The 27,657-nt window shown below is 32.0% G+C and overlaps 1 protein-coding gene across 2 annotated transcripts; it reads right to left on the reverse strand.

The window, feature by feature from the left end:
- Positions 1 to 1,928: 1,928 nt before the first annotated feature.
- LOC148598370 (uncharacterized) lies at positions 1,929 to 27,248 on the reverse strand. 2 transcript variants are annotated; one of them, XM_088560473.1, is made up of 10 exons: positions 25,069 to 25,193; positions 22,808 to 22,999; positions 18,222 to 18,334; positions 10,434 to 10,542; positions 7,779 to 7,907; positions 7,190 to 7,363; positions 5,734 to 5,856; positions 5,222 to 5,299; positions 4,353 to 4,428; positions 1,929 to 2,987 (listed from the first exon to the last, which is right to left on the reverse strand). In XM_088560473.1, the coding sequence occupies exons 1-10, from the start codon at positions 25,115 to 25,117 to the stop codon at positions 2,504 to 2,506; spliced, it is 1,527 nt and encodes a 508-aa protein (XP_088416599.1). In that variant the 5' UTR covers positions 25,118 to 25,193; the 3' UTR covers positions 1,929 to 2,503. The 2 variants fall into 2 exon arrangements, with proteins under 2 accessions (XP_088416599.1, XP_088416597.1); XM_088560471.1 differs by lacking the exon at positions 25,069 to 25,193 and adding an exon at positions 27,143 to 27,248 and having other exon boundaries at positions 1,931 to 2,987.
- Positions 27,249 to 27,657: the final 409 nt, after the last annotated feature.

Raw genomic sequence — 27,657 nt, forward strand, 5'->3', positions numbered from 1 at the left:
AAAAAGGCAGTCTCCGTCTATATCATGTATTTTTTTATATGTTTTGATTTAACCTCTGCCGCAATTAGTGTTAAACCCCACCCTGTATGCAAATTAGTACAGTACATCGGAAACAGCTTCATAGATTTGTAATGTGTAGTGCTCATGCCTTGTGATTTTTTTTTTGCATCTTGTACAATAGCATACCTTTAAGCTATCGGACTGATATATAGTAAATCAGAAAGGTTATAGGTCTGCGGAGGAGACTGGTTGTGACTTTGAAAATCAGCACATGGCATCAAACGGATGTCGGTAGTATATGACTGATAACTATTTTATCAACATTTTCAAAATTATTAAGTCTTCAACTGCATTTGTTTTCTGAAGTGCATTCAATACCTTACAAGTAGATCTCAACAGACATAGGAGAAACTCTAATCAGGTTTGAAAAATTTTTATTTTATAGTGCTAATTTAATTTTGTCTGTTTTTTTTTTTATGTATGAACAATTATTTGATGTAAATATAAAATCTATGAGGCCAAGTTACAAAACCAAACCACGTATATACGACTGCAAGTAATTCTAAAATACAGGAAAACATACAAGATCTGTGTTTCACTTGATTTCACATGCACTTGGTCACATAACTTAGTTACATTGTGTATGTGTCTTTTATCAGATTCATTTGTTTTAATTGTAATTGTAATTTGAATCTGTATGTATCTAGACATTTCAATACCTCAGCCAATATTTTCATTTGTACAAATTGTATAGGAATACACCAAATAAATATGACATTTAGTTGGAAAGGTCTGTCTTTGCTTTTAGATCATAGTTTAAAGAAAATAAATATGTATGCACTATAGGAAGACAGTATCTGCGGTTAAAAAGTAGAATTATTTTTTTCTCGGGGATTATCATTCCTCAAAAAGCTTTCTTATATAACAATAATTGTTGCTCAATCTTTGATCGATAATGTAATATCTGAAATAATGGAGAAAATATTGGGAAGACAATGACCTATTCATTTACATGAGACTCTTAAAGTGAAGAGGCTTATTTTTTTTATATTTCTTTACACTTTGAATACAATTTTGATCACATTGTTACTGTTACAGACAAATTCATTATTAAAACAGTTTTAACAGTTGTAACAAGAATCTTCTGAAATGCAATATATATTTTACATGAGATTAACGGAATTTTTTAATGAAAATAAAATGTTTGTTAGTTATAACTTATTTTATGTAGTTCTTGGTAGTTATTCCTCATACTTTGTAAGAAATAATTCCAAATCATCTTCCAAATATACAGAGGAAGATGTTTACAAAATGCTGGAATTTTTAATCGACGACATATTTGTCCAATGTGTTGCACGTGTTTTTCAACAAACGGTCAGCATTCCAATGGGAACAAATTGTGCTCCTTTACATGCCGACCTATTCCTTCACTCTTATGAGGCTGAATTTATGGCTGATTTGATCCGAAAGAAAGAATATCGTTTGACTAGATCCTTTAATCTCAGTTTCCGCTATATAGATGACGTATTATCTTTAAACAGTCCTACTTTCGGGGATTTGATACATCGCATCTACCCCAAAGAACGTGAGATAAGGGATACTACAGACACTGTAAGGTCAGACTCATATCTTGACTTACACTTAGAAATCGATGAAAAAGGAAAACTATTGATCAAACTACGACAAACGTGATGACTTTTCATTCAGAATTGTCAACTTTCCTTTCATCTGTGGCAACATCCCTTCAGCACCTGCATATGGAGTGTTCATATCACAACTCACACGTTATGCCAGAGATTGCCGAAACTACGCAGACTTTTTGTATCGCGCTAGAACCCTAACAAATAGGCTTCTGGAACAGGGTTATGTTGCTACAAGATTGAAGTCATCACTACAGAGGTTTTATGGTCGTCATCATGAACTCGTGGATCGTTATGATGTATCCATCTGAACCATGAAAACTGATTTATTCAACAGGTCATAGTTTTCTTTTCCTCGTTTGTCTACCCTGGACTTGACTTTTTATGAGCAACTCGGCTGGTGTTTCTAGAAATGCAGAGGTGCACCTGGTCCATGCTCCCAGTGTTTAGTAGAGTCCGAGTTGCTCATTTGCTTTTGTTACTTTGTATGTATGATTTTAGTTACTTTATGTTCTTTGTTGTGTATGTCTGTTTTCCACTTCTGTTTATTTCCTGGATTACATTCTTTTGATTACCGCTATAACCTTGGTTCCCTTGATTACTCTTTTAAATAGTCATAAAAGACTTGATTCACATCAGTTTGATTTGAAATTATGATCAATTTCCTTTTACCAAGGTCGGGTATAATCACGCGAAATTAATGTAAAACTCATTTTTAAAGCCTCCCCTTTATTGACAAATTTACTTTTAGTGCATAAATGGGCCAATATTAGCCTTGACCTCCTTTGATAACTTCCTGAATCGTACCCCCTATTTTTATACATTTCATGAAGCGCCCATGATATTTATTACAAAATCACACATCAAACATTGCTTGTTATGTAATTCTGGTCGTATAAACCTTCTGTACTACAGTTGAAATGTTCCAAGTTATCCGCAGTATCATATGTTGAATCGACAGCCCTGGTTGCATTTGAAAGTATGTTTCCGTCATATATAGTTTCCAGCTGCATTGCATTTGATTGTTGCATATTTGCCAATGTGTCATATTCACCCTCACCACACTTTCCCGCCATTCCATAGATATTTGGGGCGAGTTTATTTTTCCTGTTCATTACATTGTTAAGATGATCATAACTATTGTCAGCGGATATTGTGTAGATATCATCAGTCGCTGCGAGATGAGGTTTGTTTCTTACCACGTTGTATGCAGAGTTTATATTAGAGTCTTCTGATTTGTTTTGGTCATGGCGGTTGTTCTGATCCCCATTGTTTTTATCATTTTTTGACTTGCATGAAAGTGTCAGCTGACCCTTAGTTCTAGATTGCACTCGAATATTGGTTTTCCTGCAGTTCAAATAAGATATAGCTGTACAGTGGCGGATCCAGTGAGGAGTTTAGGGGATAGCCCCCTTTTTTATTAGAAAATTTTTAATGTGTAGCACTGACCCAAAAATGGCAAATAATGTCCTAGCCCCCCTTTTTTTATGAGGAAACTCGACTGGCACCCCTCCTTTTCAAGATGTCTGGATCCGCACCTGCTCTATTGACTTTCTGAACAGCATTAATCTGTGTTCAATGACCCTATGTGTAAGCAGAGCCAATTATTCTGTTGATTTGTTTAAGGAAGTATAGACCTAGAGTAAAGGGCACAAAGTGAAATTGAATATGTCACAAACATATCACTGATTTCAAGTGTTATATCCCTTACCCTAGGTGTACCTCCTTAGAACTATATTTGTTTATGTGGAAATATTGATAAAATATTCAAAAAGAAATACATTTAAATCAATAATCAACCAAAATTCGCTATCCAACTTTGCATTATAACTGCATGGGTATATCATGCTTGTATTTTAATTTTCTGTGTATATCTTAACGGAAAATTGTGACATATTGGTTAAGGATTCCTTTAGAAAATCACTAGATAAGCCAATGTATAAGTAATTAATTCATAAGCACCAGCCTACATAAAGTTCCGACGCTGTCATTCGTATAGGTGATTCATGGTGCAGAAAAAAATAATTTGCTATATTTTACGTAAGTACAGTTCTTTCTGTATACAGACCTGAATTATGTTTTTAGAAATTGAAACATTTATTTTCCACTTAAATCAACCAAATTATATTCGATGGCTCTCTGAAAGTGTCAATTTCATATAAAAATATGCATTATTTTTATTCTGCAACTAGGCGTTCTTATGTAAAAATAAAAGATTTTGAATAACGCAAAGCTTTATTCTGCCAGTGCATAATAACGTCTCCTGGTAACTTTTTAGTTGTGAGCAACGTCAAAAACAGTTAACAGGTACATTTAAAAAGTTTAAATGTACACGTGTCGACCGCTGCGCAAAAAAAAGATTACTGAAAAAATCAACTGTTTTGGGCAAATTTCGCATGTTTTATTTAACAAAAAGTGGTTGCAGGATAAAAATAAATACATGAACAATGCCGAAAATATAAATATATGTATTTGTACTCGCTCTGTAAAAAGTTAGTTTAGTTCGAGGAACCCTCACGACCTGACTGTTCCTAAAGCTCGTCGAATAAATTTGATATTTTGATCTATTTTATATTGAACACCCGAGTGACAAACTAAGACTGGTTAAGTGGTCTTTAACGGTTTCTGTATTTAAAATGAAAGTGTAATTCCGATGCCTTTAGACATAAATGAAATATCTCCTGCCTGATTTTTATAAAGCTACTTAATTACCTTGATAAGAAGATAATAACCAGAACGACCACAATTACAGTTATTGTACCACCTATAGATCCACCAATTATAATTCCTAAAGAAAACATTTCATATAACTTGTTAAAAGAGGATAGTCTTGTATTAATACATGTATGTGTTTTCTTATTATTAAAACAATTTGGTAAACTGAATCAAAGATAGGCTTTTTTTATTGTTGTCTTATAACGATTGGTAGAATATTTACTGCAACGTTTTTTGCTAAACAGTACTCCAGGTAAGGATCATGCAAAATATGATTCTTGGTTGGAAAACCTACATATATTTATTTTTGATGTTTGTTTAAAATTTTATACTGAACAGTAATTAACATGTGGCTTTTCATATAACTCTGTTTATAGATAATTCACAATTAAGGGAGATGACATTAAAATGCAATGGAAACTGTTGGATTTTCAATGTGAATTATTTCCTAAGAGCAGACAGCTTGGAATGAATAATTATATATTTCATCAATATTGGTACAAAATTTACAAACCATTATCTGAAGTGGCAGTAAAGTGCATGTTACGCTTTTTGAGATTCCGAATCCGGATGAAAAAAGAGACAAATTAAAAGAGGAGACATTTCACATTTAATAAAAGAAACGTATTTCAGTACCAATGTAAGACATTTACAATATATACTTCATATCTTCATTTAATTATTGTAACTGGTAAAATCAAATGTCAAATTATATCTTTACACAGCTGAACACTCGTTTTCGAATATTCTTTTTCTGCTTAATATTTAGTATCATATGTATCATAAAAGAATTATAGATACACGGTTCATTCTATTTCTGTTACTTTGGAAAAATATTAAGAAACATCAGTCTTTGTTTAACATACCAAGATTCGTTGAACCATCATCAATTTTATTATCGCTCTCGTTGTTTCCAAACCACACCACTTTTTTTGTTGTATCATCTGAAACATTACAGAGGATAACGGCAAGGAAGCTTGACATATTACAAATAATAGGATCAGGATCAAGATTAAAAGTATTTAATAGTATTTGAAGGTCACCCTATCTCTTTAGTCTTGGTTGGCATTTGGTATTTCTCCTTTCAGCTATTGCTATTTGCCTTTGACGAAGGCCATTTGGTGCAAAGCCGAACATTTGTGCCTCCATTTATATGTATCCTTACTCGCTTGCATTCAGTTCTTTTTAAACTTTCAACTGTGGCTATTTTTCACCTCTTTTTTATTTGTATCGTACACGATGGTTTTGTATTGTTTAATTCTGTAATATGTACTTTCAAAACAATGTGTGGCAAAACCGCAATCAATTGGGAAACGTTTCAAATAATTAATTAACATGTTACATGTAATTTGTAATAAATGATATCATTTGTACTTACTTTTCCTGCACACGAACCTCTTTAACTTCTTGCAACATTTTTTTTTCGTTACAGTTAAAGATGTATTAGAATCAGTTCTTTTTCCAACATGACAAAATTCAAATTGGCGGGAATAAGGTTTGGCTGAAATGTTAAATAATTCATGTTATTACTTGTTTATTCGTTTCTTTAACGCTGAGTCGCTGATTTACTTTGTTACTTGTATGTATTAATTTGGATTTTAATGCTCTATGTGTGTGTCTATTTTCCATGTCCGGTTTTTGTCCATGAATTACATTCATTTGATTTCCGCTAGAATCTTGGTTCGCTTGATTACTCATTCCTGTTATACTGAGCAGTCTTTCCTATCCCCTTATAAAATTATACTGACATATATATTTTCAAAGAACTAATAATGTAAAAATTATGTAAAACAGTTTGAATACATTTAAGATATAATTAGATTGTTTCATAAATTACAAACATTAATTGTTTAGACCCTCTTTGAAAGGGTGAAAATTGATGGAAAATGTTCAATGGAAATGTAATAGGAGTTTCAGTTTTTCAATATTACGAGAAAAAAATTCGGTGACCCTAAATTTTCTCTTTGAAATATGAATGAATGGCAGTAAACTGTTTATTATATAAATTTAGAATTAATTCTATGAACAAGTTAATTTGATAGTTTGCAAAAAAGTTAAATTCCCACAGAATCCATATAAAATGCAACTTTATTAAGACTCATTTTTCTCGAAATCAAGTTCGGTAAGCTCTGATTTTTACTTTAAAATTCTAAATTGTATTCATTCAAGTTCATCTTTCAGAATGTAAAAAGGAACTAGCAAAATATGGTCTTAACCTTTTAAGTTGTGCATTTTATTAAGTATTTTTCTACGTATGAATTCTTCAACAGAACCTCAATGAACGTAATCGTGTTGGGCTTGAAATCATTCACAAATATAGTACTGTCAGTGTAGATAATATCAACAGATATTTACAGCTAAATTTTAGCTGATCTCTACTATGAAACGGTATGGGAATATCCCAGACAAAAGTTATACACGGACACTCTAACAGGTTCAAAAATATTTCACACAACACAGCATTTATAGAGACACATCCACTGCTAGGGTATAATGAATATATCTAGGCTTCCTTAACGCTTATGTTCCAACCTGTTTTCAACAACAAAAATGTTTTTTTATCTTTTGCTTTTCTAAAGACAACATGTGTTTTGCAACCGGAAGAAGTGGTAAGTCAATATAGTCCTAATTTAGTAGGATATCCGCTGATCATTTCTGAATGTACTTTCTATTATTTTCAATTTCTTTTGTCATACATCTATATTTTCTATTTAATAAATTTTACTTTCATAAATTGACAATTCGTACTTTTCATTTACTTCCAGTCTGATATCCACAGAATTTAAAAAATGCAATAACCTCATTTAATGACAATTTATGTATTTTTATCATACCTATGCGATATTTTGCTGTTATGTCTTGTCGAAAAACATTTGTCCATGTCAGCTGATCAGTGGAACAGTCGATTTCTGTTGGCGATGCAAGTAACAAACCTTTTTCATAACACTTTTCGGTGGCTTTTCCTTTTTTTATGCCCCATGACTGGCCCTCAGGTATTTTACCATTTTCTGAGAAAAAATCAGTTGATGATACTTTATAAGCGATTAATCAAATCATTTTATAAAAGTCAATAATTCATTTGTATTTTTTGGAAATTGCCCGATTGTTACATGGCAATAAGCAAAATTGGCGTTAATGGAATGACAGCATGGTTCTTTGTGTGAACTTTCAGATGTAGTTCCAAATTTTGAGTTTTTACCTTTTAAATTTAAATGAACATTTGTTTCTCTCTTAAAGCTACATACTATGAAATTGATAAAAAAACTGAATTCAAAACAAAATTATAATTAAATTAAGATAAGGTTGATGCAGTTATTGAAATACTATGTACAAATTTTGAACCTTTAAGTCTTTATTTTGGTATTTTTCTCAACGATGTTCTCAATGTAATAATGAAAACTAAATGACATTCTACAAACTTACGACACATGGTTCGTATAGAACTATTTGTTTTTGTACAATCCTGTGGAAAAATCGAAATTTTCCCTGATTTACAATTCGATATCGAACATTTCATTTTTGTGTCGTCTGAAATTTTCATATCGTCGAACCCTAAAATTAAAAAGAACATTTTCTAAAATTAACGTTTCAAATAGATAAGGTGTATGATCAAATTTGTCTTCTTTGGCGACCCAAGATTTTTTGCATATTATTCTAAAAAAAGATTTTCAGGTAGCAGTCATTATATAAATCAAACAGGAGGTGATTAATGCATATCCAAAAACCCACCGATTTCACGTTTTTTGCTAAATTAAAAACACTTTTGATAATCAGGTTTAGTTTGTCATTTGGTTATTGCATGAAATAAGCACTTTGCAAGAAATTGTTCTTTATATGGTTTTACTTTGGTTAATTTTAATAGGAGATACTTGTAAATTTAAAAGATCTGCATGCAAAAATGATTATTATTATACGAAAGTACAGCATATGTATACTGAGAGAGCATCATTGTTTGGTGGGTTTTTCTTTACCATGAATCACCATTAGCAGTATCCGAATTTTATGTGGACTGGTACTTGGTCTTTACAATTTGAGATTCCTTATCTCAGGTGAATCTGTTATTGTCAAAGAAATGTCAAAGACGACATCTTATATATGGCATATATTCAGTGTTGCAGCATTCGAGCCTATTGTAATTTATGTTTGTACTAATTACTTCAAATCATTGGTCGGCGATCAGGATCGGAAAGCTGTATTAAAATCACCCAACAAAACGGCCATGCTTTGCTTCCTTGTCAAATGTCTAATTTTATTTGTTCAGCGCTTTATGATAAGACGACCACTTGTTAACAAGTTGAATCGGTACAAACACCAATTTTAATCGGAACCTAGTTAAATCATCTCTTGGTTACAGCGGCACCAAACCAAAGTTAACCGTACCCTAGTCAAATCGGCATCTTCATTATTTTTACCAAAAATATTTGTTTTGATTTACAAACATGTAATGCACTTTATATCCACTGAAATATTTATTGGGAATAAATCTGTATCAAATGTTAAAAGTGTATGCATGTAATTTTATTTCTTATCATTTTTTCATGTATGCAAGAGTAATCAAGGGAACTAAGATTCAAGTAGTAATCAAAATTGTATATTCCAATGACAATGGAGACCAGAAAGGGAAAACAGGCCTCACAACAAATAATATAAAATAAACATAATATCACATTCAAAGGCACAAAAGTAAATGAGCTACTCGGATTCTACTAAAAACCTGGGAGCATGGACCAGGTGTACCGGTAGGATTAACGCCCTATGTTTTCCAAGTAGCACACACTGAGTTCCTCATAAAAAAGTCCAGGCAGACGAAAGAGAAAGTGGGAACTATGACACGCTGAACGAATGCGATCTCGTAGTGCAGATGAATGCAACATAACGATCCGCGAGTTAATGATGACGACAATAAAATTATGTAGTGATGATCTTAATCTTGTAGCAACAGAACTTATTCCAGAAGCTTAGTTGTAAGAGGTCTAGCACGTTATAAAAGTTCACGTAGTTTCGGCAAGCTATGGCACATTGATGAGTTTTGGTATGAGTACTCCATCAGCAGGTGCTAAATGAATGTTTGTACAATGACAGAAAATTTAACAATACGGATCAAGAAATCTTCAAACTGTGGTAAAGAATCTTGATATCATTTGTTATGTGACTGTTTTTTTTTTTTTTTTTTTTCTTTTCTTTTTTGTTTTGTTTTGTTTTGTTTGTTTTTTTTTTTTTGTGTTCTTGTTTTTGTTTTGTATCGCATTTTTATTTTGTTTCTGCATTATTTTAAATAGATATTTTTAGCCATTCAATTTCCAAACATTTCAATCAATCGATTGGATTATATGTTTTATGTTTAGTTTATCAAATGAGGCTATACAGAGATGCTTACATGTACATACGTCATAAAATAACTATCGACAATCATAAGGTAGCACGACACTAGCTTAATAATATAAGCCAGGTCTATTGTTCAACAATGCTAACTGAGTTTCATGAACTTTCTTAAGTAGCACTTCGGGTAAAAATCATTCAAAATGTGATTCATAGTTTGAAAGCCTTAATATTTTTTTGTATTTTTTTATATTTACAATATTATAGTTAACATAAATTTACATGTGGCTTTTCATATAACCCGTGCTCTTCGGAGATAAAAAATATATATAGAACGTATTGTAGAATTCAAAAATCTGTAAATGACACCAAGATACAATATAAACTACTGGATTTTCGATGTGGGTTATATCCTACGAGCTGACAGATTGGAATGAATGATAATATATTTCATCATAGAGTCACATAAAACAACTTTAATTCAAAAATAAAAATGTGTAGCATATTTTAGGGGTAACACAAATTACAGAATTTGCATGATTCTTACAGATTGTTGCTTAAGTTGTCAGTATCATCAAATACCCCAAAAGTTAAATAAATCATTTGGTAACCTACAACACAATGTTTCAGTCAGACTGACAAAGAAATGCTGCACTATAAAACATAAATGATAACGGTAAGCAAGATTTTTTCTGAAAGCCAGACCGTTTATTTGCTAATATTATAATACAAATGTTTGTAAATGATTGTTAAACTTACGCCTGTAAATCATTGTATATTTCGTGCAGTTTTCTTTGCAATTCTTTACACTAACATTTCCGGCAGGTTGTATGTCCTCTGTTAGAAAACATCGACACTCTTTATTTTCCTTAAATAAAACTGGCATTTGATATGTAATTCATGATATATAGTAGAAAACGGTAAAATTTTAAGTATACACGGTTAAGTTCTATATTTTACAACTTTTCCATCTTTTTTACCATTTTATAAACAATTTGTAATTTATCGAATGATTTGTTATATAATGGTAAAAGTGATGTGAATTTAAAACTTTTTTTCTCAATATTTTTATTATAAAGTGTGTTATAAATGGAAATCATATCCTTGGAATAAAAATGAAAATGATATGTTGATTAAGTAATTTAAAGCGCAAAATGCAAATATTCTCTTATAAATATGAATAAGTAGAATACTTAAAATAATCATCGTCCACTTACTTCTCAAAACGCACAAGTATTCGTTTACATTTAAAACGCAGCATATCGGTTAATATGTGTTGTTAAACATCAAAGTGTTTTACAAAACATCATACAATTTCCTTAGGACGCAAACCGGGCACTGTCACTAGGAGCTATGGTATTACATTCATTTAGTACAAAGTGGGGAATTTTTATGCTGTTCATTGAAAACTCTGAGGAAAACTACATTGAACAGGACGCACAGGACGCAAAACAATACAGAAATACCAAATGACAAACGATAAAAAAGAAGAATCTTCCCATTCCATGGTATATTAGGGATGGGGAATACAGGGAAGGGAAATGGGGACGAGTTTGGAATTTTAAATGTGGAGGATGAGGAAGTTAGTTTTTGAAGTATTTATTGATAAAATAATTGTATTTTGATAAATCAAAATAACAGATTAAATGTTGGAGAATTTATATATGTATTTAATTGATGGTTATGAAAAATGCAATGTGGATTGTATGGGGAATGGGGAGTTTTCGATGAGGAAGTGGGATAGGGACAATGGGAATTGGGAAAGGGGGATATATATAGTGAAAAGTTTATAAATAGGCACCCATTGTCTTTTCTCGTTGAAGGCCAAGTCTGCCAATAGGGGAAATATAAAAGTTTTATTTAGTTAAATCAACGTGAATCACCATAACCAGAAATTCATTTGATGGAGCCTTTAAATGAAACTACAAGCAAGAGAACAATTTTGATACAGAAGAATAGTACAAGTAATTGAAAAATTGCTTTTAAAAATAGAAAGAAAAAAAATATTTTATCAACAGTTGCAATTCTTTTGAAGGATGGCCAACAAAATGAAAGTGGGAACATATATCAGCGTTCCCACAGTAATCGGTTTACTTTGACTTCTAAAAGATAATGAAATAAAGACTTTCAAATAAATCAGATTTTTTTTGTGTGTGGTGGGGTGGGGGGCAGCTGCAACCTGCCTTGTGGTATGATAGTTTTCTCGTCGTTCATTTACCAATGGGTGTCCTTGACGCTTTCATCAGTCCCGATGGGGTTGTTGTTTCTTTGCTATACACATCATTCCTATTCTCGTTAACTTTTCTTTTTCTGAATTCAATATAAGCCAAAAGTAAAGAAGGTTGCTAATTCCAATTCTTTACAAGATTTTATAATACTCATATGACGGTGAGACTGATACCGTATGACGGGAAAAGACGACAGGTTATAATTTCCGCTATATTCGCGAAGTTTTGGAAATCGTGAAAATTAAAGATTGATAAAATTCAAGTTCGAATATTCTTCACATAATATGTTTGTCAATAAACGTGAAGATGCAAAATAAAGTCTGTAAAAAATACCCCCCCCCTTTCCAAAAAAAAAAAAATAAATAAATATATAAATAAATAAAAAAAAATAAAGAGCGATTCGCGAAATTAGACCAAATGGTTACTTATTTGATTCTGTATAAACAATCACTGAAATAAAAAAAAAAGTATCCCTGAGCTCCCGATGACACACAAAATGTAGTTCAAAAGGATAAAGGAAAACTATAACAAAAATATCTGTAAAAATTAAAATTTGAAAAAAATAAAGTACGGATACGAATTTTTTACCAACATGTTTCTTTGTGTAAAACGTGTTCATCGTACAACAATCGTTCTTATTCATGGATCGTGTCGTATAATTGATTGCCTTGAAAAGCATCGATTTTATTAGATTATTTAATACTTGTCAACGAGAGGGAGTTGAAAAATATTAAATAATCTAATAAAATCGAAATCTCCCTCGAGTTGAAAAAGTATTTGATAATCTAATACAATAGCTATTTTGCTGAAGTGTAAGGTATTAGCTTTCTTTTATTGTTATTTTCCTGACCTAAATATGTATGTTTTATAAGCGCTGCATAGATTCCTTTCGGGACTATTGTTCGGCGACGTGCTACGTGACGTCAAGTATGTTTTGCAGCTGTGATACACATAATTTGAAAACAAATCGGTTAACTATAACGCTCGCGTTTAAACTTTGTGGAATAATGTAAGGACTTATTCATTCTTATCGGGTAAGTTACTATATTTAATCATCTTCCAATATAGGCTAGAAAATAATGCCACAAATAAGCCATTACTTCATATACAGTAAACAAACAGATGGTTATTTAGGTCGACAAATATTCCTACGATGTTGCTTGTATGTCACGCGAGGACATAGAAACCAGGGATAGTTTTCAATCTCACTCGACTGGCGTATAGCAAGATCAAAGGGATTTTAAACAAAACAGCTGTAATATCTGGTCTTTTAACAATGTTGTTCAATTTTCAGTTTAATTCTGTGTATGGGCTGGATTAACCATCATTCATCCTTCAAACTCATCAACTCTATTATGATTTTCAAGTATCTTTATATCTCAAATGTACAAATCTATCTGTTACCAATGTATACTCTTTTTTTGTTACCCACTGGGTCAAAAAGTCAGGATTTTAGTACTCCATTGTTGTAGTGTCTAAGTGATCCTAAGACATCATATGAATAAACTTTATATTTATGAAGGTATAATTATGTATACCATCGCCTTAGCTCTCCATCGGTATCGCAAAAATTAGCATAAAACTTACGATTACTGAGTTATATATACAATCTGAACCCCTACCCCTTCGAAAAATTGCTCAAATTAAAATATTTTTCAATATCAAAATCTTAGAGTGTTAATGTTATAGTAAAAATGGCTTTTTTTACTTTTCAAGGATTATTACAATTGATACTTCTGGGGTTGTTTTGATGATTTATGACAATTTCCATATGAAGACTAAATAACAAAAACTGGTTTAAACATAAAAAGTCAAACGAAAATGTCTAAACTGTGGTGTAATTCAATAGATAAGTCAATAATCTACCTCAAAACCTATTATGTTTTTTATGTACGAATATCCAACATAATAGAGGAATTTTCAGAATTTCATATTCTTTTATATCACATGTTTTGTCACTTTATTTTAAAACATTGTCGTTCAAACAAGTTTTATATGATATCGTACATTCACATATTGTATTAGCTGTCAAACGATCTCAATTAATAAATATTTGAACTATTTCAATTCCATTTAGTTGAAAAATTGCAACCCCCTTCCCCTGAAAATTTCACATTTACATGAATAATTTTCATGTGCGGACTGCCTCCAAACGGCTTAATTTGAACAAAATGAGACAAAAATTTCAGAAATGACCTAACTGTATTGAACTACCTAAAGCGTGCATTTAACACATCTTTACCTTCTCAAGTATTGCATCCATTTATTTATGAATGCTCAACTCAAACAATCAATATTTCCACCAAGTTTAAAAAAAATAGACTGGTTCATTTTTTTGTACGAAACAGTGCACTTCAATCCAATCCGTATAGTGCAACCTTATGAATAAGGATCTGCTTTTACATTAATATTTTGTACGTTTTGGAAGTTGTGTGCATATGAGTATTACAAAGAATAATCAAGATCATAGCGAAAATTAAAAGAATGTAATATAGGGACAAAGACCAGACAAAGAAAACACAAACACAACAAAGAACACGAAGTACATAAAATCATACATACAAAGTAACACAACCAAATGAGCAATTCGGATTCCACTAAAAACTGGCAGCATTGACCAGGTGCACCGGGTAAGCGTCCTCTGCTTATCTAGAAACACCCGTCGAGTGCTCATAAAAAGTCAATTCTGTGGTAGACAAAAGATGGAAGGAAAACTATGACACCTTCAATAAATCAGTTTCCATGGCGCAAATGGATACACCATGACGATCCACTGATTGATGATGGCAACCAAATTTATTGAAATTGGATAATAGATATTGTTTGTAGAGGCAATCTAATACTTGCCCACATCCATCATATTTATTGCATTTCTACCTTACACTCTGCTGTAATCATGTATTTCATGAAATGGGCGATCTTTTTAATTAAAAAAAAATAAAAACCAAACATAAAAGTGACATCATTTGATTACTTAAAGTATTATTCATGTTGAATTGTAGCCGAACTAGTTGTTATACATGAAATATGACATGGCTGAAAGGGTGAAAATTCCTGCATTTTGTCATAAGCACAAGGCTGCATACTAAAGGACTAATTCTGGATTTTTGCAGCATAATATTTCTAAATTGTGCATTAACTGGTTGTTCGGTTGACTAACTTATGTGTAAAGTGAAAATAAATTGATGTTTTTTTTTCAAATCTGACACTACATGTGCAGCTAAAAATGAAAGTTTCATGACATAACATATTACAAGATCAAAACATTAGCATATTTGGTTGCTTAGGACTGATTAAAGCGGCATATTAACAAAAATTATAATTTCTTACAGATTTACTATATAATACGTAAAAAGCATTAATTTCTATAGTAATAATGCTTAAAAAGCATTGATTTCTATAGTAAGAATAATCAACGGAACCAAGGTTATAGCGGTAATAAAAAAAATGTAATCCAGGGACAAAGACCAGACATGGAAAACAGACATACATAACATAAAGTAACTAAAATCATACATACAAAGTAACAAAAGTAAATGAGCAACTCGGACTGCACTAAAAACTGGGAGCATGGACCAGGTGCACCGTTAGGGTAAGCGTCCTCTGCTTTTCTACAAAAACACCCGCCGAGTTGCTCATAATGAGTCAAGTCCGGGGTAGACAATCGAGGAAAGGAAAACTATGACCCGTTGAATAAATCAGTTTTCATGGTGCTGATGGATACACCATAACGATCCACGAGTTCATGATGACGACAATAAAACTTCTGTAGTGATGACTTCAATCTTGTAGCAACATAACCCTGTTCCAGAAGCCTATTTGTTAGAGTTCTAGCGCGATACAAAAAGTCTTCGTAGTTTCGGCAAGCTCTGGCATAACGTATGATTTGTGATATGAACACTCCATACGCTGGGGTCGTTGAGATGTTGCCACAGATGAAAGGGAAGTTGACAATTCTGAATGAAAAGTCATCACGTTTGTCGTAAAGTTTGGTCAATAGTTTTCCTTTACCATCGATTTCTAAGTGTAGGTCAAGATATGAGGCTGACTTCACAGTGTCTGTAGTATCGTTTATCTCAAGTTCTTTTGGGTAGATGCGATATATCAAATCCCCGAAATTAGGATTGTTTAAAAATAACACGTCATCTATCTGACGGAAACTGAGATTGAAGGATCTAGCCTTCAAGGGTGCCTTCACAAAGTTAATTGTCAAAAACAGATTTGCTAAAATATCAGACACTTTAAAACTGCCAGAAAAAGTAGGTAGGCATGGTATTATTGTAAAAAAAAACAATAGAAATGTACCTTTTTCTGATTATTTGTTCATGATTTTAATTCTAACAGTTAAGCATTTTTGGGAAAAAAATGATATCTTCTAAATGTAGGGTGCATGAAGCCTGCCATAAGGGTCCACTATACAGATAGTTCTCTGCAGATAACTTTATGATAATTTGTGGAAAAAAAACTGTATTGAGACACTTAATAAAACATTTTTTTTGTGTAAAAAGTATATATTTTTCAAATCTTACATTATAGAGATCCACGAAAAAGAGGTAGATATTCTTTCCTTGGTCATGCAAATCTGTAGCCATGGTAAAATATTAAAAACAGTTTTCATAACAAATTGTGGGTGCCTTCACAAAGGTAATTGTCAAAAAACAGATTTGCTAAAATATCAGACACTTTAAACTGCAAGAAAAAGTAGGTAGGCATGGTATTATTGTAAAAAAAAAATAGAAATGTACCTTTTTCTGATTATTAGTTCATGATTTTAATTCTAAGAGTTACGCATTTTTGGGAAAAGCCAGGCGGTGCAGGGAAGAGAACACAATCCGGTGAGGACTTGAATCTTTCCGGATAGCTTAAAATATGCATTTTACACTTCTTTGCTTTCCGGTGCAGGAAAGAGAACACAATCCGGTGAGGACTTGAATCTTTCCGGATAGCTTAAAGTGTGCATTTTACACCTCTTTGCTTTCACAAGTATTTCGTCTATTTATGTACGTATGCTCTTCTACCCACAATCAATATTCCCACCAAATTTTAAGTTTTATTTTTAAATTTTTTACAAAATTAGACCGGTTCAGTTTTGTGTACGAAACATTGCATATCAAATCCATTTGTATAGTGCAAATTAAGTTTTTGATAAAAAGGACCTCGGTATTTCTGATTTTCGTCATTTTACTTCCATTTGCATTTTGCTTAAACAAAAAAACTGTACTTTAATAAAGCTTTTAAACATTAAAAAACATTTATATAGCATCTTAGCCTTCTGATGAATGAAAACATTTTAGCACTTGAACTTCTTCAATGCCATTGATATGAAAAAAAATGGTAACCCAACCCCGCTAAAATATGCCTCAGAATGAACAAAAAATACCGCTCATAGTATGTAAAACTGCAAGTAATGCCTTTCTGGCTTTATGATGAAGATATTTATATGTTAATCACTGCTCAAATATCTAAAATATGACAAATATGTTGTACATTTCTAAAAACAGTAGTGTCCATAAGGTCTTTTTTGCATAGTCTTTATGTTGTAAATTAGGGTTAATTGAGCAGATATGTTGGATTCATCGTTATTTTAAACATCAATTATTAATACAGTATTGGTATGCTCTGAATGAGCATTATATTTAATACTAAGACTTGTTTTCAAGAGGTATGGTGATACTTTTAACATTCTTAGAAAATTCGTACATGAATATAAGCTTTTTAGGGTTTCATGATGCAGAAAATTGACTTATCATATATTTAGCAGTGTTTTATCGAATGTTTAACGAATCATATATTATATTTATTTGAAAAAAAAAATCCAACCGATTATTGATTGTTAAGCTTTTCAACACTATTAAGAAAATGGATGAATCTAAATTTTCTTCAATACCACATGTATAAACCAATCACAATTAATCTGTTACTCTCCATGAAACATATCACCACGGCCAACTCTGTAAACAATATTCAGGCACATCTTTAAGCTTGCTCTGACATCACCAATGCACTAAATTTTACATGTAACCAATCAGATCACTCTCATTCAAACATTACAGTTAAGTTACATCATAGACTGAGTGGCTCTACATAAGTCACGTTACCAAAGCATATTCACTCTATCATGTGCGTTTAGTAAATTAAAAGATAAATGATACAGTCCGGTAAGGTAAAGATCACATATCAGGTTGAAATTACCAATACACATGGATTTATTAGGGAATTGATAATATCAATAGACATTGCGAAAGCATATTCTAATACAAATAAACCATTTCAAGTATGAAATACTTTGTACATTCGCATGACAAATGTTAAAACATACCGTATAACCAAAATAGGCTGATTTGTCTGACTGCTGTTGACACATGTGTTGGCAGTATCCAATAGTTGTTTGAATCGAAGGTATTTGGCTTACAGTTTTCTTTTCAAAGCACCCTAAAATATCACACTCCTTTGCTCAAATGATGTTTCATTGAACTTTATTAAATATGCATTATCAACAATGCTTTACAACAATGTTTAAAAGGATATAATTCATTATTAAAAAATAACAAACAAAAAATCAAAAAAACAAAAAACAAAAAAAAAAAAAAACCAAAACTGGTGGTAGCATCTTTACCTTTGTGCATATACTAAGTCTGAACATATGGAAGGAGGACAGACGAACACCAGTAAACAATAATACATCACATCTAGTTGGAAGAGGGTATAAAATATAGACCCCTTTATTCCGTGTTTTCTTTTTGTACATAGTGTCGAAGAGGGGTATGTCAATAAAAAAAAAAACTTTTTTAACCACAAACTTTCAACAATTTTACCTGTGATAAGGAGGTGCTACATGAGGTAATTTTTTTTTACAAAATCGCAAAAACATTTTTACATTTTATGTGATTTCCGAGGGTTTCACAAGATTTCAAACGATTGGATTTTGTTTTAAATTATGTAACAGTTAAATGATAATAACATTGCACTATCATGTCAGAATCTTTTGCCGTTTTCACCACAGGCTCTTAGGACCAGGATTTGTTTTTTACAAAAATCGTCGGTATTGACGATTCATTCGTTTCTTGTCGTATTTTCCTTCTTGCACAATACTTATTCCCGGCACGACAGTGTCTTTATAATCATAATATAATTTTTTTAAATTCCAATGTTTCCATACCCGGAAGCTTCTTTGAATTTCAAGGGAGGTAACACAGGTTGGCTCACGAGACATTCCGAAATAACTTAGAAGAACGAAAAGGCATAAGAAGTTCCGATACGGAGTAAGCACGGACAGGTTGATAATACTTGAAATAAGTTGTCTTGTTTTTCTTTTACATGTAAATGGACGATCAAAGATCAATTATATTTATGCATATGATTTTAAAAGGTTACAATAATTGCTTAACTAAAAGGAGAATTGTTATTGTGCAAGTCATAAATATCGAAACTAATCTGTTAAATGGTCATGAAAATTAAATAGAAACAAAATAAATTCCTTTTCTCAACTAAATAATCTCGATTTATAATAAGGGAATTTGAACCTCACACGCTTATAGGCACCACCATGGTCGATTGAGTTGTGACGTCACAAAGTCGGTTTGTAAAGTGAAAGTAAATAGGTAATTGATTACGATGTCCAAAGAAATCACAAATTTTGGACTTTTCCACTACTGATTGCAACCAAAAAAAAAAAAAAAAAAAAAAAAAAAACTAAAAAGAGACTGAGGCGCAACATGTAAGCAAATGCCAGACAACATTGACGAACAATGGGATTGCAACCAGAAGACTAGTAGTCTGAGGAAAATCTAGTGGCTACTTTACGAAGAATGTTCGTGTTGCCGGTCAAAAAACTTCTAAAATATTTCTCTTTCATCATTCGTACAATTATACGCTTGACAAGATAACATGTCTTGATGATTAGATAACCAGGATCGTAGAAATATTTACGGAATATTCTTTGTTTACATATTATTTGCACTACTTGCATCAGTACCAAACCGACTTATTGACATCACGAGCCAGTTGGAAGCTATCGGTAAAAATTCAAAAAGTCTGCTTTCGATCTTCCTTCAGATAGCAGAGTTCTACAAGATGGCTATTCACATATATTTCAAAGATTTGGAATTTTGCATAGCCTTGAACATTTTTTAAAAGCGCATTAAAGGTTATTTATTTTTGCTTACGTGGGTATGATTTATCATAAGAGCCTACCTAAATGAAGTGGTGGTCTTTCCCTTGATTAAGCAGGTACTGGGAAGTCCTGTGTATTTCACAAAGCAGTCCAATCGTTAAGAAAAGGGGTGCTTGTGGCAGTGATTGTTTAACTGGTATCAGAGCAGCTGTGCCTAATGACGAGATAGCTTGCACTTTTAATTTGCATATATGGACAGACCTTGAAGATGGCCGAAATGAAAATGACAACCTGTTGCAGTGGTTGCTGAATGATGAAAAGTAAACTAACATTAGGAATGAAATTCTAAAATTTAAAACAGAATAGATTTTCAATGATAATCACTAAAACGTCAGCTCAAGTTGAATATGTATGTACAAAAATCAGGAATATTACTGGTTTTTTTTTAGGGTTGACGGTTGTTTTGTCTGGTGACTTTTTGCTTTTACAACCTGTCAGAAATGATTTATAAGGTGCCTTTGGGAATGATTGTTTCACATTTAAGTGGTTAAATACAGAATAGTTACACATAATAATAAAAGGGTAATTAATTGGATCACGAGTGCCGAAGAACACCTAATGCGTTCTTAGCACGAGTGATCAATTGGTTATCCTATTTATTTCATAGATTTGCTCCCTTATGCATTGTTATTGTCAACACAAATTTAAAATTTTGTGAACGGCGGATTGATATTCGTGTTGTGATGTTTTGGCGGGAGGAAGCGCGAGAGTGAAATTTCACAGTGTGAATTATCGCATAAATTACACTGGGAACAATCTGTAAATCACTGCTATCTATATGATGAATTTGAATATCATTCACAGACAAAGTGACACACGCTCTCTAGTCCTCAAATACCGTAACTCCGATACCAGTGGTAAATTAAAGGTCAGTGACACATGGACCGATTAGATGGACCGATTAGAGGAGATTGACGAAAAACTGGGCATAACATATACAGCATTCAATAGCAAGGGGACATATAATAAATCAAATAAGGAAAAAAATGTTTTAGTAATAATTTGTTGTTAAAAAATATCCTTTTTCCAAGGGCCTGTGGTTTTCACCGAAAAAGAGTCGTAAGTGGAAAAGTAATCGTAAGGTTAATACGTCTTACTATAACATAGCACTATGATGTCACAACTTACGATCGATTCACACTTACGATTTTTATTAAAATTGACTGCTTATCTACGAATAAAACGCCACTCTGTAAAACTCTTGGCGAAGTTGTTTTATGCATCATCCGTATGAAATAATATTATTAAATATCTATTCATTATTTTATTTAAATATTTTATGAAAATAAATAGAATTGTTACGTGATTTTCTTAATTGTTTAAATTGGTTAAATTTTATTCCTAGGTTACATGACCGGCGGATATCTTGCTTGTTAAAAGCACGGATGCAGCCTATTAAATATTCGTTAAGCTTGGATTTATGCTAAACTGAATAAATTGATGAACTTGAAACTAAAAGAAAGATTACAATGTTTAGAACACTAAGAACAAGGACTACACCTGGAAATTAGACAAACACAATAATTTACACTTAATCTTAATTGTTTTAAGAATCAGGCAAAATGGGAAAAACAAGAAACATCATGTCAAAACAAGACAATATAATTTCAATCAAGACTGCTTTCTCTATTTATAAAAGACCATGTATTTACTTTTGTATCACTGGATTTTTTTTCTATAAAATGTTAGAAAAATGAAGTGTTTAGCAGAGTTATCATCACTTGAAATGTTAATTTTCAGTCCATTTCAATGAAATTATAAGTCAATTTACCAAGATGATGAGGGGAAAGTCAAATAACAATTGCAAAAATGTCTGTTTTGTCTTATATCAATGCCTGATTCTTACAAAGAGTGACACTTTATTGAATAAAAATTAACAGAAAAAAAATTAAAAGAGAAATTCAGAATCTTCAGAAACTCTGGAGTATGAGTCTAGTTCGTTGGAAGTGTTAACCTCCTCTGCTTTTCTTGAAGCCTCACATTTTTTTCAATGTGAACAACTTAAATATCTTATAAGCTCTTTGATAAAACATATTACGACAGAATGATAGTATAGATACTTGACTTTTTTCTATTAAAATAGCATTCTTGTCTTTATTAGGTTTATTTAAAATCATCAGGTGTACGTCAGTTGCACTCTTTATGAAGTTGAATGCTACAAACCAGGTTATTTCTTATAATGTATCAGAAATTAGAAACTCTGCTTAAATAATTTGATAATTACATGTAATAGATTTCCGTCAAGCGTCTGAATTTGTTTGTATTCATAACATCATTGACAAAAAGGATCATCGCTATTAATGACGTCTCAGTCTCAAGTCAAATCGAAAGAAAATTAACTAATAAGAAGGCTTTTAAATAATCATTAAATAATTAGAAAGTGTTTTATCAGCATTTTGGCCTTTCTATCGTATATAGAGCAAAATGATATAGAGCAGTTATGATGAAATACTTTTTTTTTTAAATTATAAGCTAAAAAATTTCCTAAAAAAATTTATTAACTTTTATAGGAGTTTATAAAATATTCAATCTACTTTAGAATGACGTTTCTAAATATTAGTTAGAGTTCTTCGTTTTAGCAGACACTTTGGGGCTATCCAGAATTTTACTTTTATACCATTTATATACATTTAAACAAAATGTTATGTCAAAATTATAAAGTTTTTATTCCTCTTTGTTTACATAAGTTTTGACCCCAATGAAGAAAAAAAAACGTTATAATATTTTCTTACCAATTTCTTCAATCCATGGTGTTAGCTCTTCATACTCAATTACTCCAATCCAAAATTCATTGTTCTGTAAGCTGTCAAGTCTCTGTAAAGTTAACATTTCATTTTCAAGTCCCATCTCTCCACATTTTTCGGATGCATCAAACCATGATATGCCAGTCCTATAGTTTTGTACCTCAGTTGTGTATGTAAGAACTTGCGAAGTAATATAGAAAAAAAAACATGTATATAATAATTGTCATTGTCCATGATTCAAGAAATGAGAAAATACTATGACAAAAAGTCGGCAAGAAATACCGAAGGGTCAGCAGTAAGTTAATAAACGACTTTCACATTCACAACTTAGGTTGAATCTGGTAGGAAAAAGATTTGCGGTATTACGCTAGAAAAAGAGAGGATTTTCGGTTTGAAGAACCGTTATAGTTATAAGGAAATACATATTCGAACATAAAATATCAGAAATGCTTTTTTAATATGTGTAGAATTTACATATTATCTGTAATAATCGAATAAAGTTTCTGTTCCCTTGGTTCCAACTGCAACGTCACCCGATTTTAGTTGACCTCTTTTCCAGAACGGAAGTGAATGTTAAATTCGTCTATTCATACACGTGAAAATATGATCTGACAGTGAACACAGGAAACAAGGAAAGAATAATCAAGGGAACCAAGGTCATAGCGGTAATCAAAAGAATGTAATCCAGGGACAAAGACCAGACATGGAAAACAGACATACACAACAAAGAATATAAAGTAAATAAAATCATACATACAAAGTAACAAAAGTAAATGAGCAACTCGGACTCCACTAAAAACTGGGAGCATGGACCGGGTGCACCGGTAGAGTAAGCGTCCTCTGCTTTTCTAGAAACACCCGCCGAGTTGCTCATAATGAGTCAAGTCCGGGGTAGACAAACGAGGAAAGAAAAAAAGGACCCGTTGAATAAATAAGTTTTCATGGTGCTGATGGATACACCATAACGATCCACGAGTTCATGATGACGACCATAAAACTTCTGTAGTAATGACTTCAATCTTGTAGCAACATAACCCTGTTCCAGAAGTCTATTTGTTAAAGTGCAGGAGTCAAAGGGATGTTGCCACAGATGAAAGGAAAGTTGACAATTCTGTTTGTCGTAAAGTTTGGTCAATAGTTTTCCTTTACTATCGATTTCTAAGTGTAGGTCAAGATATGAGGCTGACTTCTTAGTGTCTGTGGTATCTTTTATCTCACGTTCTTTTGGGTAGATGCGATGTAACAAATCCCCGAAATTAGGATTTTTAAAGATAATATATCATCTATATAGCGGAAACTGAGATGAAAGGATCTAGCCAAACGATATTCTTTCTTTCTGATCAGATCAGCTATAAAGTCAGCCTCATAAGAGTGAAGGAAAATCTACATACATCATGTAACGACCCGAATAAAATAGATAACACAAAAACCGAAGACGTCACACAAAACTTTTAATTAATGCACCAACAATATGTAATCCAACAAAAATAATTGAAGTTTTCCTATATGTTAATAAATATGTTATTTCAGATTGGCCCTGTTATAAATTTGAGGTCTGTCATAATGGTCGAGGCGGTCGTATTGGTTCCGAGGCATCGCCGAGGGGCAATAGGGCTGTCGAGGCCAAGATTATTGACATAAACTTGTAACCGGGCCAATATGAAATTACATATTTATTGACAATTTTATTAACCAACTCAACTAGATGATTTGTAGAATAGTTGCATTAATCAGTCTTAAATATCCTTTTTGTATAAGATGGAAGATTTTTTTAGGATTCTGCAGATTTTAGTCCTCGTGATCAAAGTTCGTGAAATCCAATTCTAACTGAAAATGGCGGTGTCAAACGATTGGAAGTTGTAATGCCGTATTGGCCTGGTTTGATCCATATTGGCCCTCTTTTTTTAAATTGTCCCCGTATAGATGCCAGGTTTGAATTGGTCAGTTTTTGACATATTTTAACGTATATTGGGCAGTTGGTTAATAAATATGAAGTAAAACATTGTTCTCATCAGATGAAATGAAATACTACTCCAGGATGAATTTGGTTCTCTAGGTGTAAAAATATCTTTTTATGAGAAAAACTCATATTCAAGGAAAAAATCAAATTTCCAACAAAGAAAAAAATGACTACAAAGAATCCAATGAAATTTAAAGTTTGTTAGGCATTTCCTATGAAATAAAAATTAGAATATTTTTACAAATACATACTGTAACTCTGTTACACATATGTAATTTATAAATCTTATCTGTGTAAAATGATACAACCTTCAATACACAAATTTGTTTCACAGTCATTTCGTTAGTGATAAGTTTTAAATACGTAGAAATTGTTCGTTTTACACGGAAGTAACAGTAATTTGGTTTGTAAACTTATCAATAATGTTACTAACCTCTTGAGGCATTTGACTACTTTCATCATTGATATTTGATAACAACAACTTTTAGAACATGGTACAAAGTATTTCAAATTTAACATTAATTTGATGATGTACCTGTAGTCATTGTTTAGAATTATGATTTTAGGATAGTTTGGAGAAAGGAATCAGGTTAATTGTAACTGTTGAAAGCTATCATTTTAAATAAAAATGTTCGACAGGATACATAAATTTGGAGGAAATCATTTACTTCCGTTCATATAACAAAAAACACTATTGCCACCATGTTTCTCAACGTTTTGACAAATAGGTCACGTGATAATCCACAGTAGGTAAAAAACAAAAAGCAAAAGAATAACAAATTTAGAATGAATTTTTATGAGCAACACGGCGGGTGTTTCTAGAAAAGCACTGGACGCTTACCCTACCGGTGCATCTGGTCTATGCTCCCAGTTTATAGTGGAGTCCGAGCTTTCTTTTGTTACTTTGTATGTATGATTTTAGTTACTTTATGTTCTTTGTTGTGTATGTCTGTTTTCCATGTGTGGTCTTTGTTCCTGGATTGCATTCCTTTGATTACCGCTATATCCTTGGTTCCCATGATTAATATTAAACATGTTCGAAACATTAGATAATGAAGATATCACACTTTAACGAAGTGAAAAAAAAAAAAAGAAAAAAAATACGACCCAGAGTGTCAAAGCTCGTATAACGTATGAGTTGTGATATGAACACTCCATACGCAGGAGTCGAAGGGATGTTGCCACAGATGAAAGGAAAGTTGACAATTCTGAATGAAAAGTCATCACGTTTGTCGTAAAGTTTGGTCAATAGTTTTCATTTACTATCGATTTCTAAGTGTAGGTTAAGATATGAGGCTGACTTCATAGTGTCTGTGGTATCCTTTATCTCACGTTCTTTTGGGTAGATGCGATGTAACAAATCCCCGAAATTAGGATTGTTTAAAGATAATACATCATCTATATAGCGGAAACTGAGATGAAAGGATCTAGCCAAACGATATTCTTTCTTTCTGATCAGATCAGCTATAAGGTCAGCCTCATAAGAGTGAAGGAAAATCTACATACATCATGTAACGACCCGAATAAAATAAATAACACAAAAACTGAAGACGCCACACAAAACTTTTAATTAATGCACCAACAATATGTAATCCAACAAAAATAATTGAAGTTTTCCTATATGTTAATAAATATGTTATTTCAGATTGGCCCTGTTATAAATTTGAGGTCTGTCATAATGGTCGAGGCGGTCGTATTGGTTCCGAGGCATCGCCGAGGGGCAATAGGGCTGTCGAGGCCAAGATTATTGACATAAACTTGTAACCGGGCCAATATGAAATTACATATTTATTGACAATTTTATTAACCAACTCAACTAGATGATTTGTAGAATAGTTGCATTAATCAGTCTTAAAAATCTTTTTTGTATAAAATGGAAGATTTTTTTAGGTTTCTGCAGGTTTTAGTCCTCGTGATCAAAGTTCATGAAATCCAATTCTAACTGAAAATGGCGGTGTCAAACGATTGGAAGTTATAATGCCGTATTGGCCTGGTTTGATCCATATTGGCCCTCTTTTTTAAATTGTCCCCGTGTAGATGCCAGGTTTGAATTGGTCAGTTTTTGACATATTTTAACGTAAATTGGGCAGTTGGTTAATAAATATGAAGTAAAACATTGTTCTCATCAGATGAAATGAAATACTACTCCAGGATGAATTTGGTTCTCTAGGTGTAAAAATATCTTTTTATGAGAAAAACTCATATTCAAGGAAAAAATCAAATTTCCAACAAAGAAAAAAATGACTACAAAGAATCCAATGAAATTTAAAGTTTGTGAGACATTTCCTATGAAATAAAAATTAGAATATTTTTACAAATACATACTGTAACTCTGTTACACATATGTAATTTATAAATCTTACCTGTGTAAAATGATACAACCTTCAATACACAAATTTGTTTCACAGTCATTTCGTTAGTGATAAGTTTTAAATACGTAGAAATTGTTCGTTTTACACGGAAGTAACAGTAATTTGGTTTGTAAACTTATCAATAATGTTACTAACCTCTTGAGGCATTTGACTACTTTCATCATTGATATTTGATAACAACTTTTAAAACATGGTACAAAGTATTTCAAATTTAACCTTAATTTGGTGATGTACCTGTAGTCATTGTTTAGAATTATGATTTTAGGATAGTTTGGAGAAAGGAATCAGGTTAATTGTAACTGTTGAAAGCTATCATTTTAAATAAAAATGTTCGACAGGATACATAATTTAGAGGAAATCATTTACTTCCGTTCATATAACAAAAAACACTATTGCCACCATGTTTCTCTACGTTTTGACAAATAGGTCAAGTGATAATCCACAGTAGGTAATAAAAACAAAAGCAAAAGAATATCAAATTTAGAATGACTTTTTATGAGCAACTC

Source organism: Perna viridis, chromosome 14, assembly GCF_037379345.1.
Source record: "Perna viridis isolate PV_CMFRI_1.1 ecotype Kerala chromosome 14, ASM3737934v1, whole genome shotgun sequence".
Classification (NCBI taxonomy): Eukaryota; Metazoa; Mollusca; class Bivalvia; order Mytilida; family Mytilidae; genus Perna; species Perna viridis.